We start from the raw sequence: 16,200 nt of genomic DNA on the forward strand, positions 1-16,200 counted from the left end.
ATTTTGTGTCTTGGTTTTGGTTTGTGTTCTGTAGAAATGCTTGACTGGTGTCACAGTGGGACTGTGACATTATCCCAGCAGATAGGTTGCGTTGCTTCATGCACCAGGGATGCTTGCTCGGGAAGAAGTGAAAGCTGCTCTGCTGTAGCTTTGTTTCTGGCTCTTTGAGGAGAGGATAATCAGTGAAGGATTCCAATCTTTTTCTTGCAGTAATCCATGCTGAAGAGGCTCCATTCATACAGATGAACCAAGGGTTGAGGCAGCACTTTAAACCCAGATAGTCGGTCGGCTAACTGCCCAGCAGGATGCCATCAACCAGCCGAGCGGGCAGCCTGAAGGACCCAGAAATTGCAGAGCTCTTCTTCAAAGAAGATCCAGAAAAGCTCTTCACAGATCTCCGAGAGATTGGCCATGGAAGCTTCGGAGCAGTTTATTTTGTAAGTAGCTCTGTGACTTGTGAATTTTAGCTGTGTCTCTTTTTACCTTTAAACTGTGAACATAGACTTTTTTTGAACATATTGAGGAAAAGAAACTACTGTGAATCTTTTCATATGGTGTTTGGGGCAGAGATGTTTTCTTGTGTCTGTACAGTCTCATTCCATTCACAGACTTGCAGTATCTGTAAGTTGCATACAAACCGACAAGAAAACCCGTCAATGTGGCCCATGCCTGGTGCTTTAGGTGCATGGTTATGCTGCAAGCAGGGGTTTATCTGCAAATTAAACCATGGACTTCTGCTCCATTGATTCTGACTGGCAATGCAGTTCTCTTGGTCTGATCATCGCCTTATCTCTTGTCCCTTGAGAGAGTTCTCTCTCCCTTCCTCCGTACCCTCAGGCTCCCTTAAAGCCATTCTTTGTGTTTGACACCTGAATGTTGGTGCTTTTGTTGTCATTTGTTCTGTCACATCCTTCCCTACTGCAGGCAAGAATCCCAGTCTTCATCTGCATAAAACTTATTTGACATGAACGTCTGGACAGCAGAATTTTCCCCAGACTGCTTGTATAGCTCAACCAGAGGTGGGATGTCTCACGGTAACCTCATTTGCAGGTTGCTGTATGTTAACTGAAGTGCACGCTGTGAGGCCTTCATTAAAAAAACATTTTCCTCAGACAACCTTTTCACATTTATAATTGTAGGAGGTGTGGCCAAACCTGCCAATTTTCCTTCAGAAAGCCATTTGTGTCAGTATTTTATGAGATGCCTATTCATTGTTAATAATTGCAGCAGACCATGTTGGGAACCTTCCAGCACAAATTTAATGCAGCACAGATGAACTAATTAGGAAAAGCTTCTTAATTTTGTTCCCTGCTTAAAACTATGAGCCACCACTGTCTGGGAACGGATCTGGGGGAGGAAGTGTTTTCTAACGAAACAGTACTCACCTGCAGCCTTTACTTCATCTCATTTACTCCCTTTGGTTAACGAGTGGATATAAAAGGAGGGAACTGAGAAATCTGTCTTCCTGCTACGTGGAAATATTATTGAAGTCTTTCAGGAATGCTGTATCTTCTAGAGACGTGCATGAACCATGCGCGTACGGAAAACCAGCATACAGCTAGGGGTAACCTGCAAGCGGTGTGCTAACAGCATTCCCAAACATCAGCAAGAAGCTGCTGCCGTAGCGTTTGTAAAACTGCTTGAACTTTGTAGTTGTGGTAAGGGCTGAGTGCCCATTACCAGCTCCTTCTGCAAGGAGATCGAAAATAAGAGGTCATTAATTTCTAGGCCCTTCTTTCTCTTTTTTTTCCCCACCATTGTGGACTACCAATTCATTATAGGTTGGTATTTATTCACTAAGGAGTGCCATTACTTGATCGTGTTTGGATTGTGCTGCTTTGAAAGAAAGTACATCTAATTTGGCACTCGCAAAAACACAAGTGTAAGCAGTGCACTGCACCACTCCAACCCCTTTAGGGGCTTTATTTTCCTCAGTTAAGAGGAGTTTCCAACAAAGAATATATGCTGTTGTTATTTCTGTGTTACAAAGTTTTAACCTGTAAGTTTTGTCTTATATTACAGTATCTTTTTACTAGTAGCAGGTCTAAGATCTTGAATCTGAAACTGTTTCGTATAATGTACTCCATACCTCACACAGAGAGCCAAAAGATGAGAAAGGCAACATGGAGGGAGAAATTCAGTGCAAATTAAGTAAGCATAAAGAACGACAGTAGAGGAGTGTATGTCTTGGGTCCTTTATTCCTCTGTAAAGCTAGGGAAAGAACTTCGCTTAAGTTTCTTCAACAAGATTTTGATTCTGCTAATGCAAACGATTAAACTTTCTCTAATCAATGTAATTTTGGATTGTAGTTAACCGCTTAAAAGCGTACTGCCAAAGCTGATGACATACGCCACCTTTTCTTTGCTCGTGCTTTGCTTGTATCACTGCTGAAGTTACTCTGGTCACCAGATGTTGATCCTTTTGTGTGGAGTTTTTGGAGGAAAGCAGGATATGTGCGCATAAACGTCTGCCATAAAACAAGCCTCGTTCATTTGGATTGTTTAAGTTAGCTGGTCTTGTAACATCTTCGTGGCTCTTGTCTAGGAACTGTCTTTTTTCAATTATTCAAGGTCACAAGGAAACTGAAAAAGCAAATGAAACTTCATGATTGTAACATTCAAGGGGTGTGCGCTGTGATGGTTCTCTCTCTCCTAGCGCCACTGTAGCGATGACGGACTGTGGGCGTTTGGCAAACGCGATCAGGGGTTGCTTGCTTGGGTTTTCCAATACACAGCCTCCCGACCACCAGTCTGCTTTCATTGCATACAGCCTGATGATGAATAGATGTGGGAGTAATTAACAAGTAGAAAAATCCATATAATCCTGAAATCTCCCCCTGCCTTCTTTAAAATGCAGTTTAATCTTTCGTTGTTAGTTGTACCTACCTTTCTTTCCTTTTAGCAGTGACCCCAAGAAGGGATGATGTATTTATCTTACGTGATAACTGGCTGAGAGTGTTCACTCTTTTCTCTTTCTTTGTTTCTGTTACATCCTGCAGTGGCAGAAAATATCTTTTTTTCTTTCATAATTGACATGAATTTTGCTGGTTCACCTCATGGTTTTAGTTTCTTAGAAACTGCAAGTCTGGCACCTCTGAATCATTTTGGTATTATCCTTACCCTACTCCCTGCTCTGCAGTGTAATAATAGCTTTCGCTTGACACAGGAAGCCTACTACACTGGAACACTGCAGATGGAGCAGAAGAATAACCCACTCTTTTGTTAGAGCTGTGTTCCTTCTGCTCTACTCTAGTATTTTGCTTGCCTGTTTTATTGCAGTTCTTCACTGATTTGAATGTTTCAGAGATTGTCACTAATTACTCAAGATTTAGGAAACGGAATTTTATTCTTCCTTTTTTTGTCTCAAAAACCCCAAAAATATTCATGTCCCCTCCCAACCTTAGAGATACTTTAATATCAGTGAGACAGTAGGAAAGATCCTCTCAAACAGGAAAAAAAACCCTAAAAATAGTGTTGGTTCAAGCTTATAACTGGTTGAACTAAAGATTGACAGGGAATTCTGGGAATCTTTTTAATGAACGACAGAATTAAAACATGACTGAAAAACCTTTTTACAAAAGGCAGAGTCCCAGTACTTCATTAATCCATGTTCTGATAGGCTGTGCTTGATAATAGTACAAATATATTAAAAATCAGCATTTTCATCAGTCATCAGTGAATGCTGTGGTGCACATTATTTTGATTTATATCCTTTGGCTTCGTATCCAAGTCGATTATTCTTATCAGAGAGACTTGGAGGTCTTTTCTTCCCCCGCCCTCCCCTGCTGCTGAAATCCTTAACGGAGGAGAGGCCGGGGTCCTGGCTGGAGCCATCCTCCCTGCCCGGTGGAGCAGTGCTGCCTCTTCTCCTGCAAGGGGAAACAGCCATTGCTTGGGTGCTAAATTAAACAAAACTTCTCGTCTAGTCTTATCTTGGATTGCTGTCTGAAGTCTGGCAGTCTGCCTTTGAACTGGGAAAAACCATGTACCTTCATAGTGCAGTGGAAATAATAATATTATTGGACTGAGAAAGTGAAAGTCTGGACGGGAATCTGAGGATGGCTCTCAGATTGCCACCGTCTCTCTCTCTATCATCTGCCTTCCTTTAAGACACAATAGCTAATTTGTGGGAGCACTGGGGAGAAAGCTGCCGGTGTCTGGAGCAGGTATCTCCTGCTCATCCTGTGACATGGGTGCTTATATTTGGAATGGAATAAGAAGGCTGAGCTTTGCTTCTGATTTGTTGGGAATGGACCTGGGCAGGGAGAGAAGTTGATTTAGGGAAAATCTGTTCTACTTGAATCAGAGCTGCTTTTATAAGCTATGATTTTCAGTTTAGAAGTGACAGCACTCGACTCCTGCAGAGACTTGCTGGATGCTGAGCGTGGAAAAATGTCATACCTTGTCTGACAAAAAGGAGGATGGTCGTTAACTTTGCAAGGAAATTTCTAATAGATGCAGCAGTCGCACCCCTTGGAAGATATTTTGGCTTATCTCTCTGCAAAAGTTAACTAATGGATAAAGATTTTTTTTTTAGTGTGTTTGGTTTACATCTTATGGGAAATCAGGATCTGAAGAAACTGATGCATCGTGTTTTCATGTTACAGGCACGTGATGTGCGCACCAATGAAGTGGTGGCCATCAAGAAAATGTCATATAGTGGGAAGCAGTCCAATGAGGTATGTAGAACATGTTGCTTATTAAATATTGACCATTGCAAATACTTATTATATGGGACGATTTTAATTAGCTTGGGTTACAACGAGAGAGATCTTTCCTGTAACTGTAAAGGTGAACGAGGGTACTGTGTAAACAATACAAATTAGTTGACTGCTCACAGTGTATTTCTGCCTAATCTGCTCCTGGAAAAGATGGATAAGACTCTCTGCTTCTAGACAGAATGGGCTCTTTTATGGAATCACATAAATGTGTAGAAAGCAAAAAAGAAAATTAAAACTGGTAGTTTTGCACGTCAGTATGTCTTGTTGCCCTTAAACATTCCATTTTAAATACCTTTTAAAATAACCATGTTGTTTCTGGATAAAGGAATAATAGCAATGGATGCAGCAGTGAAAGATTCAGGGGGAATTTTCCCTATACAAAGCAGTAAGGCAGAATGCGTCCTTCCCTGGAATGACTGTGCTGATGAGGAGCTAAAACAAAAGCAAAACAGCAGTGAATGAACGAGTGTGAAAATCTGAACAGCAGCATAATTACGGAAGAACTGCCAGAGCTAGGGATTAAGGCAGTCTTTGCAGGGAGGTCTGTAAAAGTAGGCCTCTGAGATTTAAACGTTAAGTGTTTTCGTGGCCACCCCAGATGTGTTTTTTCCCTAGGACGCTTAACAGAGATAATTGATTTTATACTTGAAATGTTTAAGTGCTAATACAGATTCTTGAAAAACCCAACATGAAGCAAACAGCTGATTTGGTATTATTTCTGGTAAACGACATCTATCAACTCGTGGCATGACTTTTCAACAGAAGTATTTATTGTAACCATGTTGTTCGAGGCGTTTATGGTTCCCTCCCTCCGTTCTCTATATTCCAGTCTTAGAAGCAGTCGTGCTCCCATGAGTTTGACTAACAGCTCCTGGGTTTCTGTGCCTGCCTTTTGGGTATTGATCATCTGCGCTACAAGGGGCTGAGCTATTCCTTCCTTTCTCTGTGTGTGTATGTGTCTGTGTAGGAGGTAGAGGTGGCAGTGTCTCTCCAGCAGTCCTAAATTCTAGCTTCATAGTTAAATTTGCTATGTGTGTTTCTATTTTGTCACTGCGGTGACTTGTTTAACTGTGTACTGATGAAAGAATAATTTGTACTTACTACTTGTCCTACTGTTTTAATTACTGTGAGCTATAAATACTCTATTCACATGAATGAAACAAACTGTGCATGCATCAGAAATAGCTTTTGTTTGTCTTCAATGCATATGTTTCTTTATTTTGAAGAAAGTAATAAGACCAGGATTAAAAGACTTTCTATTTTACTTCTATATTTATTTGTTTTGTTCAGAAGTTTGCTAGAGTTATGCTCAAGCCTAGGTAAAGAAAATTGATTACGAGCATTCTGTTATCATTTATATTTACTTTGGTTCCATAACAAGATTTTATCATTGGTGGGAACAATTATTCTCTAAAATAAGGACATATTTTATTCTAAAAATATATTAAAAACCATGGAAATACATAGTACTGTGCTCTTAATGTGATCTCAAAGCTTTTTTTAATGCAGGAAATCATGAATATGCCTTGACTAATATATCGCATCTCTCTTCCCAATATAGAAGTTTAGTGCGGTGCTTTCTTGGTTTGACTTTTATTTCTTAGTACCTCAAAGCCTTTGAGGCTAAAGGTAAAAGGCATGGAAGTTGTTCCTGTGCCTGGAATGAGGGTGTCAGTGAGGGAGTTTATGTTAGTATAGCAGCACTGATGTCATTTTCATGAGGTTTCTGGTGTTGAGAAATGCTTAGTCAATAAGCTGCCCTGCTTGTGGCTACCATGTTCCCCGGTTTCATTTGTTTCTCTAACCCTAAAATTTTTATTGAGGAGGATTTGGGTGTTGTACATGTTTTCCAAAGCATTTGGGTATGTGGGACCTCTGTCCATCTGTGAATCCTCGCCGCATACATACACCTGAAGGAATGTGTGCCGAGAGATTAAAAGGGCCTGAAAAACAGCTTTTGAACCTTTTGGTGAGGTTTCTCTACCTCTGATTAACTTCAGAACTGATATGCTTTCTCAAAAACATTTTCAGCATCAACACTGTCGTCTTGATGTCTGCATACTTAAACGGTTCCAGCTACTCTGTTTGCTTTTGAAAATCTTTTCCGGTAGTTGTAGTTTTGCTGTTGCTCTTACGAGCTTTTGCCTCTCTTGCCTGCAGAGGTGCGGGTGGGCAGCAAATGGGAGGACTCGGTGATTTCCTCCGAGGGGAGCAGTGGCAGTGCCTGGGCACACAGTGGAACATGACGTTGTGGCCTCTTCTCTACTTTAAAGTTGCACTGACAAAGCTCCCCTTATTATATATAAACTTGGATTTTGCTTTTTGTTTATTCTTTTAGTCCTGCAGAACCATTCCCTTATCTATTAGGTAACTCATTTTAAATCCGTCCTTGTAAAAACTAAACTAGTCCTGGAGAATCATTATCAAGAATGTAGTCAAGATTTTTGGTGGCTGATAAATGGAGTCTCATCCAGTTGTAATATAGTTACTAGTAGGGATAGGTCTCTATAGCTACAAGAGTTAAGTGAGAGAGGGCTGATCCTGCTGAAGGACACTTACCAGCCACATCTCTTTCAGGTTGGGATGTTTGTTTGATTTGACAAGAGAAATGATGTCCCCTAAAAAGGATTGCTTCTTTTTTTAAGGACTTGGCTTGGATATTAAGTGTTTACCGGTATATCCTATGCATACATATAAATATATAGTATTACATTGATGAGAGACCCTTAGACCCTTCCCATACAGCCTAATCGATCAACTTCTTATTTTGTAGATCTGTTGAAGAGTTAAGCCACGAATATCATGGTGTTGATGAAAATTTATTTTGATTTGGAACCTCAAGATGTTTTTGCCTCTTAAAATAGTTAAATGACATAGTAACTTAACAACAACCAAAAAAAGGTAACGGTTTTATAAAGTCTTTCTATTCCTTTTATTTTCTACAGAAATGGCAGGATATTATTAAGGAAGTCAAGTTCCTCCAAAGAATAAAACACCCTAACAGTATAGAATACAAAGGCTGCTATTTGCGGGAGCATACAGCATGGGTAAGCATCTGCTCCAGTCTGCGTTTCTCTTGCTTTGGTTAAGGGCGCTTTAAAATATCTCCAGCTGGCCTTCGAGAGGCACCCGGGCACTCGCATTGCACAAACTCAGACGGGAATAGCCAAGGACTTTACAGGTGCTCAGCAAAACTGAATATAGTTTTTTGGAAATAAGATTTTGGGAAATTCTCCCTTTTGCTTGCAGAGTGAGGTGATTGTGCTGTTCTAGTGTATTTAGTTTCATGCACTATTTGAATTAAATAATAAGGGGGAGGGGGGGCAACAAATTTATCCGTCGCTTCTTGCTGTAAGGAAAGGTGAGAATTTCACTTGTGCTGCCTGGGAGTCAACTATGGCAACTTTATTAGATACTTGCAGGTCACTTAACGACATGTTTGGTGTGCCACTGAGTACTTTGCAGCTTAACTGAATATGTTCCAGAAGTAAGTGTTCAGTTGTACTTTAATGGAGTAGGTTAGAAATGCTACTGATAATTGTACTTGTCCTGGTTTGAGGTAAAATGGGACCAATTTTGTTCCGTAACTTTGCTGCTTAGCTGGGCCCCTTCTAAGTACTGAAATCAACAGCATATTGTGCAGGCACTCTTCGCTCTCAGAGTGATAAGGCCTATGTTTATAGTTAAAGTATATTTTGAGTAGTTAGTATTTCTATTATTTTACTAAATTCTTCTGGTGTATATTGTTGTCATTTTTGTGTGTGTGTTCAGGTGACAAAATGAACTAGGTAGTTTTATCTCTGGCCGTCATCTCCTAATTAATTTCATACATTTGATTTAAACAAAAAACCCCAAACTTGCCAGACTAAATTTGGTTTATTTGAGTCTGTGAGCATAAAAATGGGGGGGGGGGGGGGGAGTAGATGTGATAGGCTATGCAGGGGAAGAATTTTGTCAAACGAAAACCATGATGTGACACTTCTCATTGACAAAGTTTATGTAGTACGATATACTAAAGAAATCATATTGTTGAAATAATAGCTTAAATTGTAGGTGCTGTTCATGTGTTAGTGTCAGTAAACCTGTAGGACAAAGTTTTAGTTTCTTTTTTTGAAATCTGACTGGGACGAAATCTTAAGTAAATCCCTAAATAGCCTTTTAATACTCTGATAAGCTTGTTAAGTGCAATTTAATATTCCTGTTAAGTACGTGCATATAAAATAAGATATGTAGTACAATACATAACTGGTTATGAATATGCTTTTGTGCTCCTTACAAGTTTTGTTGCTCGGTGTCTTGCACAGGAAAGCTATCCTAATTCCAGTTCAAGCTGTCCTTGTGGGAGGGATCAGTGTGACAGTGCCAGGATGGGGCTTACGTTATGAGCGATACTTGTTTTGTTATGGCAGTCTGCATTGTATGCAGCAGTGATTATTTATAGATTTCTCTACAGGTATCTCCATAGGTATCTAGAAAACATGCATTTACTATTAGAGATTTTCTAACAACGGTTTTGATTTCTTCCCATACAGCTTGTTATGGAATATTGTTTAGGATCAGCATCAGACTTACTAGAAGGTAGGTCACACGCGTTTATTTGATTGAAAGTCAAAAGTATAGTACTGCAGTAGGAAGTTACAGCACCACAGAATTGTCCTCGAGTTTATGGTTTTATTTGGGGGCAGAGCGTGTGTGAACAGTTGCGGTTTTGCAGATTCGTGCGTGGCTGTAATGGTTTTTCTGTAGAATGTCGGCTTTCCTGGGTGCCTAGTTTCTCCTTGGTTCGTATTATTTTAAAGCTGTCAGTCAGCTGTTTATTTTCTTCTGAGTTTTAGGTTCTCCTGTCATGACAGTGCAAGATTTATTTCTGAAAACTCTTGCTGTTGATCCTAACGCTTACTAACAACTGTAGGCCTGTTTACTAAAATAGCGCTGCAGCAGTATTAGGGTTTTGCTGGATGAGGTCTTTTGTTAAATGGTCGTTTTTCTGTCAGGCTTCTTGAAGTGAACTTTCTTTGAAGATATATGTGTGGCCAGTAAGTTGCTCATCTCCTTTCCTTGCCAGAAGCATTTCAGGACAAAAGGCTGAGCTGCCGGAGAGTTATCTGTATTGCTACAGTTTATTTATTCATGTGTGAACTGTCGTAAAGTTGTAGGGTTTGGGATTTAGCATCATTAATGGAAAATTGAATATTGAGTCTCAAATAGGTGTTTGGGAGAATGGCACAGAACTGACAGAAATGTAGTTTATGGTTGCAAAGTAGTCTCTTTTTGATAGTAAATAGCTGCTGTTTATGGTTAGAAGATTACATCTGATTATAGAATGTACTCTACGCTGTGAACTATTTTTACATTTGCTTCTCATACGAACCTAGTAAAACTGAAGTTTGGGTATTTTCTCTCTGTTTACATTGTTAACAGTACTCGCTTGCATGCTGCAAACTGCATTGTTTTCTTTAATATTGAATTTCAAATAAATTCTTTCCTTAAGTTCATAAAAAGCCATTGCAAGAAGTGGAAATAGCAGCAATTACCCATGGTGCTCTCCAGGGATTAGCATACTTGCATTCTCACAATATGATCCATAGGTAAGTGGTTATGCTTTTGCTGTCTCACACACTTACAGGTAATTGGCTTTGATTGTATCCCCTTCATCCCAAATTTAATATTTGTAAGCAGAGAGGGTTTTTTTTTGCAGTGTCTGTACGCTCCCAAACTAGCGATTTATAGCAGTCAAATACCAGGAAGCCGTGTGTCTCCTTATGCCCCATCTCTTACAGCCGGTGTTCATTTCTGCACAATTGCTTTGAATCCGCTAAGCTTTTCGATAGTTGATACGATGCTGATTGTCCCCTGAAGCAGTGAATAGCAAGGCAGGCTGAGTTCACCGAAATGGCTTGTAGCAAGGCAAAGATTGCTGGGGCGGGGGGGGAGCGCTAATACTTGGAAAACTATTTTTACACGAACACACGCGTTGAGAAGCACACAGTAAGTATGGGATGCGAATGTTCTTTGTGTTTGAAGTACCTGCTGCATTTCAGTAGGATGGAGGGTTTGAATAGTTACATTATTAGGACTTTCTGAAAAATGTTTATAAAGGACGTAGTTGGTCCAGAAGGTTTTGCTGAACTGTATACGAAGCTTACCCAGGTGTGCCATTTTAAGTTGATTTTTAAGACAAACTGGATTCTAAGATCCAAGGGCCTTGTTAAGCTATTAACCTAAAGGTTAAAGATTTTGTATTAGGAGGAAATGAGGGTATTCTGCAGCTTGAACATGTGAATACTGGTGTGTTTTGTAGTCAGTCCTATAGAAGGTTTTCTTTTTTGGAGAGGAACAGTACTGACATTTGTATTCTATAACCAGAGATATCAAGGCAGGAAACATCCTGCTGACAGAGCCAGGACAGGTGAAACTTGCTGACTTTGGGTCTGCTTCCATAGCATCTCCTGCCAACTCATTTGTGGGGACGCCATATTGGTAAGCCAAGAGTTTTACGCATTTCTGGCTTTGTGAAGAAAAAAGGATCATTTCTTGGGTATTTAATATACTTGGGTTTTATTGGAGCTACCTTTGTAATCTTCCAGTTGTGGCAGTGGTAAAATGTACTTTGCAAAAAAAAAAAAAAAAATTAAATAGTAATTAGGCTCTGAGGTCAAGAAACTGTGAATCCTTGTATTTGTAGTTCACAAAAAATAATAAACATATTTTGTTGATCTACTTATCCTGACTTTAAGTGGTAGAGGTGGGATCGAATCACCTGTAATATATTTTAATCACTCCCCACAGTGGTTTTAACAACTCGTATGTTGTCACCGCGTCTGGTTGTTGAAATAACTGAAGTGTTTTTTCTTTCATAGGAAAAGCCAGGTTCATTGAACAAAACCCTTTGCAGATCCCTTGTATGCTTTTGATCTCTTACACCTAATCTGTGGTGTTTACACAACTGCATGCTATAATTATTTCACCAGAGTTGGCCAGCCAGCTAAACTATTGGAAACGTGGGAGGGCGAGAAGGTGGTGATACTCGTAAATGGAGAGCTGGGCAAAGCGCAGGAGAACATCGCGCAGCCTCTGTATAGGCTCGTACTGGTGTGGGTGCCTGGTCTTTGTTCCCAGTATCCCATGTTCATGCCTGATACCTTGGGAAATGATTTATTTGTGGTAGCTGAAATCAGCGAAACAGCCCGTTTCATTGAAATACTGATGATGATGATCATAATGTGTTCCATTGCCCAGAATTTTGAGCACTGATTTCCTGTTTTAGGATGGCCCCAGAAGTGATTTTAGCCATGGATGAAGGGCAGTATGATGGCAAAGTAGATGTTTGGTCTCTTGGAATTACCTGTATTGAGTTAGGTAAGTTTGTTGTTTTTTTCTTTTAAATTATAAAATGGAGTTATTTCAGCTGACTAAATTCTAGGTATTAAATATGGTGTGGAAGATCTATGCTTCCTTCCTTGTCCTGGTTTCTCTGGGACTCGAATTTTAGAGAAAAGAGTTGTATGTGCTGCCTCAAATTCAAGACCAAGTCTCCAATTTGATGTTTATTGAACTGGTGTTTTCATTACCCAAAGAAAAAAGTTATATAGACAAAGAAAATAGCTAAACTATGTCACTAAAGGTGTTTTGCCTTCTGTGGGAGAGGCAGTTAACTTTTGAACTGGAAAGCAGTCTATTTGCTGAACAGCTTTAGAAATGAACTATTAAAAGTGCCAATGTGAAAATATATTTAGTGGTATAAGTTGATATTGTTTGCATGAAAACTTAAGGTATATTAACAAGTCCTGCAGTAATGAGGTTTGGGAAGAGTGGAGAGCTTCAAAGCTGTATTCAGTGTATGTCGTCACTTGTGAATAGATTTGGCCGGGAAATCTCTTTAAGATAAAAAAAATAAAATGGAATGATCCAGTTTTGAAGTGGTAATCTATAAATCAAACCCAAAAGAAACGATGGCACTGCCATTACAACAGACTCCCTGCAGCAGAATGTCAATTTAAAAGGACTATGTTCGTATGGCATTCTGTTTAAATTTAACGTGTAGTATTTTCTTGGAACAAAAATACACTTGCTGAAGCACAAGACCATGCACAGCACGACTCTGATTTTAGTCAGGATCCAGCCCTCTAGAAGCACTTAGCTGTCTGTTTTTCTCGGGATGCTAAGGTTCAGTGCTGCTTGTTGCACCTGAGGCTGTCCTAAGCATCCTTGTCACATCTCATTGCTCTACTCCAAACCAACCTCGGTGGAGGAGCCGCCCGGCCGGGCAGTGAGAGCTCTCAGGAACACGCTAATCCATGTGAACTGCACAGTTTAGCTAAAAATGCTGCCTGGCATTCCAAACTGTCAACTTCATTTTTTTCCAGGACGTGAAATAGATTCTTTCTTCAGAGCAGAGATTTTTTTGGTTGCCAATATAAAGCAAGTTTGAAGGGGTGTGACTGTCATGACAGAATCCTGCTCCGAGTGGAGTAAGGAGACTTGGCTGGCTGCAGCGTTCCAGGAATGCAGTGAGCTCATGGCCACCACACCCCCGGGTGCCTTCCTGCACGCTGCGTTTTTGCAATATGAAGCGTTAGGCTTTGTCTACAGCTTCTAGCGTGGTGGGAGGTGAGACTAGGTCAGGATGGTGGAGCATTGTAGGCTGGGTCGGTGTGGTTCTCTCATTTGCCTTGGTTTGAATAAGCATGGGAAGAAAGCAGAAAAATGAGATGCCTAGTAGTCTTTTCAAATTATCCCTTAGTCTTAGCAATGGCCTCGTTAAGGGCTCAGTTTCAGTGTTTCCTGAAGACTTCTTTTTTTATTCAGGTGAGTTACGAGAGGAAAAAAAGCTATGGAGAACGGTCAGTTAAAATAGTTTAATGGATAATCAGTCTGATACTTGATAGCAGCAACTAGTTGTCTGACAGATCAGAGAAGGTAAAATGCTACGTTTGAGGAAAGGTTTAACTCCTCAGTTTACCTGTTCTGAGGAATTTGTAGGGCTTAGTCCATCCTGTGATAGCCATAAGTGAACCGTGATCTCTAATACATCGCTTACTGCTACTATTTGACTCAAAATTGAAAAGCAGAATAAGAAAGCTAGCATTAATTTTTTCCTTGTTTGGTTTTTATTCAGCAAGGAAAGTTTTCTGTTGCGTTTTTGCTAGTGTAGGAGCGTCCTCCTGGCCTGGCCACCTTCTCTGGAATGTTTATGGCGAGGCTGAGCTTAATAGGTTTACCCCATAAACATTCTGATGAAGCTTCAATTTTGTTGTTACAGTGAGATCATCTCCTTCCTCATTAAGCTTTCATGCTGTGTCAGTCTATAAGAGTAACACAAGCTTGAAAGAGAGAGAAGAGCCAAAGAGAATGCAACTCTTAAAATAGTATAAAGAGTTGGCCTGTTACTGACTTCCTGCCCATGTGCTTAGTCAGTTAAGTGTGATTTGATGGTTCTTGTAACCAGCTTTTTCTTCATCACTGCTGTCCTGTTAGAATTAAATATTTGTTAGCTTTTTAGCAGCTGTAGTTAAAAAAAAAAAAAAAAAGGTGGGGGGTATGAAACCAAGAATGTGTAGTGGCTAAACACCGAGTATAAAGCTTACTGTTAACTTGCTCCTATTTTAGTACATTAAAATGAGTCAGAGAACTCAACTATGATAAACCACGTAATTTAAAAGCTCGAGAGGACAAGACATTTGATCTTCAAAGTGCTTTCATCTTCTGGAATGGCATAGGACATACGCCAACATATCTGTCTGATTGCAGGGTAGGGTTGGTTTGGGGTTCCGTGTTCGGGCAATAGTGATTCTGCCGATGTGGTTTTCTTTTTAAAGGGATGTAAACTAAAAAAAGAGCAAAAACCATGAGACTATCTCCCTACATAAAAAATATTTTCTTTTGTGTGTAGCGGAAAGGAAGCCTCCTTTGTTTAATATGAACGCAATGAGTGCCTTATATCACATAGCGCAGAATGAATCCCCTACACTACAGTCTAATGAATGGTGAGTATTACGGAGGGAGGAATGTTGTAGGGAATTGCTGTAAATGGAGTGCTTTGTCATGCTGAGTTCTTGAAATGGCTGGATTCCTGTTGGGAAGATGTGAACTGGAAGGTTCTTATTAGATTCACTGTACATTTTGTATACAAAATTGACCAGTTACTAAATATGCATTTTAGACTCTAGAATGTAGCAGAAACAGGACATGCTGCTGGAAGAACATAAGATCCTGCAAAAAATTCAGTCAGTAAACTTTTGAAGCTTCCAGGCCAGCCATAAATGCGGGGTTTAGTGTTTTTTAATCACAAACCATGCTGTCAATTCCAAAATCTTGTTTTGTTGAAGTATTGCTTTGCAAGATGAAGACACCACTTGTGTGTGGCAACTGTTTGTGGCATAAACTTCAGAGGAATCGAGTACAGTAGTGACATTTTGTGCCTCTCAGCCACAGCAACTGTCTCTTGAAACAGCCAACACAGTAAACTAATTTCAAAAGTTAAAAACTTCCTACTTATGTTTTTCTGAGCCATAGTCTTAGGCCTCTGACATGATACATTGTACCTTATTTTCAGAAATTGTTTTCTACTTCTGAGGTTTTCTGGTTAAGCTATTTCACACCCTGGTGCTTGACAAAGCATTCAACTCATTGTATGCATTTTTCTTCCCCCAAAATGCAATAATTTAATTTACTGAAAAATTGCAGTAGCAAAACCCCCCATTACATGATGAGAAAGGGGGAGGGGGGATAAAACCTGTACAACTGATGTGCTGCTGTTTTCAGGGTATAATTCTGCCCTTCTGAAAACTGTGTTTGGAGAAAGAAAGGGCAAAATACAGAATTTTAGCTTACAGAAGGAGAGAAGTTACTAAACAAAACATGACCTTAAGTCTTACTTGTGACAGATTGCATAATAGCGTAGAAGCTGCATCTGAGGGGCCAAAGGCATTTCAGGAATTGTGCATTAATACAGTTTGCGGATAAAACATCTGCGCACAGAGGTGGGATGGGGCAGGGGCTCTGATTAGGCCTTGGAGAGTTTGGGCAATACAGAATTTGACAGGATTGATGCTCATGCTGAGATACATGGGTGTCTGCCTTTTATATCGAACCTCCCTTCCTCTTGAATTCGCCCATATTTTTTCATTCTTTAAATGAAATATTTTGTCTGGAAGCTGAGGGTGAAGGGGTCTATCTACTAGTAGCAGTGGGCTTTGGCTTTACTGGAGGTGTCAGAGGCTGTAGCACGCAGTCCTGCGTCTGTGTGGTTTCTCCCCACTCAGCTAGCAGTGCCCAGGTGTGAATGCCTTGATTTGTAACTAACTTTGAAAATTAAACCAGATAGTTAACTCAGATGTTTGGGGTTTTTTTTCCACTTTCTTTGCCGCAGGTCTGATTATTTTCGAAACTTCGTAGATTCTTGCCTCCAGAAAATTCCTCAAGACAGGCCTACATCAGAGGAGCTTCTGAAGGTTGGCTTGCTTGTCCTTGTTTTCCA

General features: G+C 40.1%; 1 protein-coding gene across 1 annotated transcript in view; it reads left to right on the forward strand.

Moving 5' to 3' along the window:
• Nucleotides 1-258: 258 nt before the first annotated feature.
• Nucleotides 259-16,200, forward strand: part of TAOK1 (TAO kinase 1) — a 37,464-nt gene continuing 21,522 nt past the window's right edge. Inside the window, exons 1-9 of the mRNA XM_082493108.1 lie at nt 259-437; nt 4,608-4,679; nt 7,667-7,768; nt 9,254-9,299; nt 10,213-10,309; nt 11,088-11,201; nt 11,989-12,080; nt 14,614-14,707; nt 16,093-16,174. Of these exons, the coding sequence (XP_082349234.1) occupies nt 306-437; nt 4,608-4,679; nt 7,667-7,768; nt 9,254-9,299; nt 10,213-10,309; nt 11,088-11,201; nt 11,989-12,080; nt 14,614-14,707; nt 16,093-16,174 (831 nt within the window). The 5' untranslated portion in view covers nt 259-305. The remainder of the gene's footprint in view (nt 438-4,607; nt 4,680-7,666; nt 7,769-9,253; nt 9,300-10,212; nt 10,310-11,087; nt 11,202-11,988; nt 12,081-14,613; nt 14,708-16,092; nt 16,175-16,200) is intronic.

The sequence above is a fragment of the Vanellus vanellus genome (genome assembly GCF_965231255.1).
Source record: "Vanellus vanellus genome assembly, chromosome: 19".
Lineage (NCBI taxonomy): Eukaryota > Metazoa > Chordata > Aves > Charadriiformes > Charadriidae > Vanellus > Vanellus vanellus.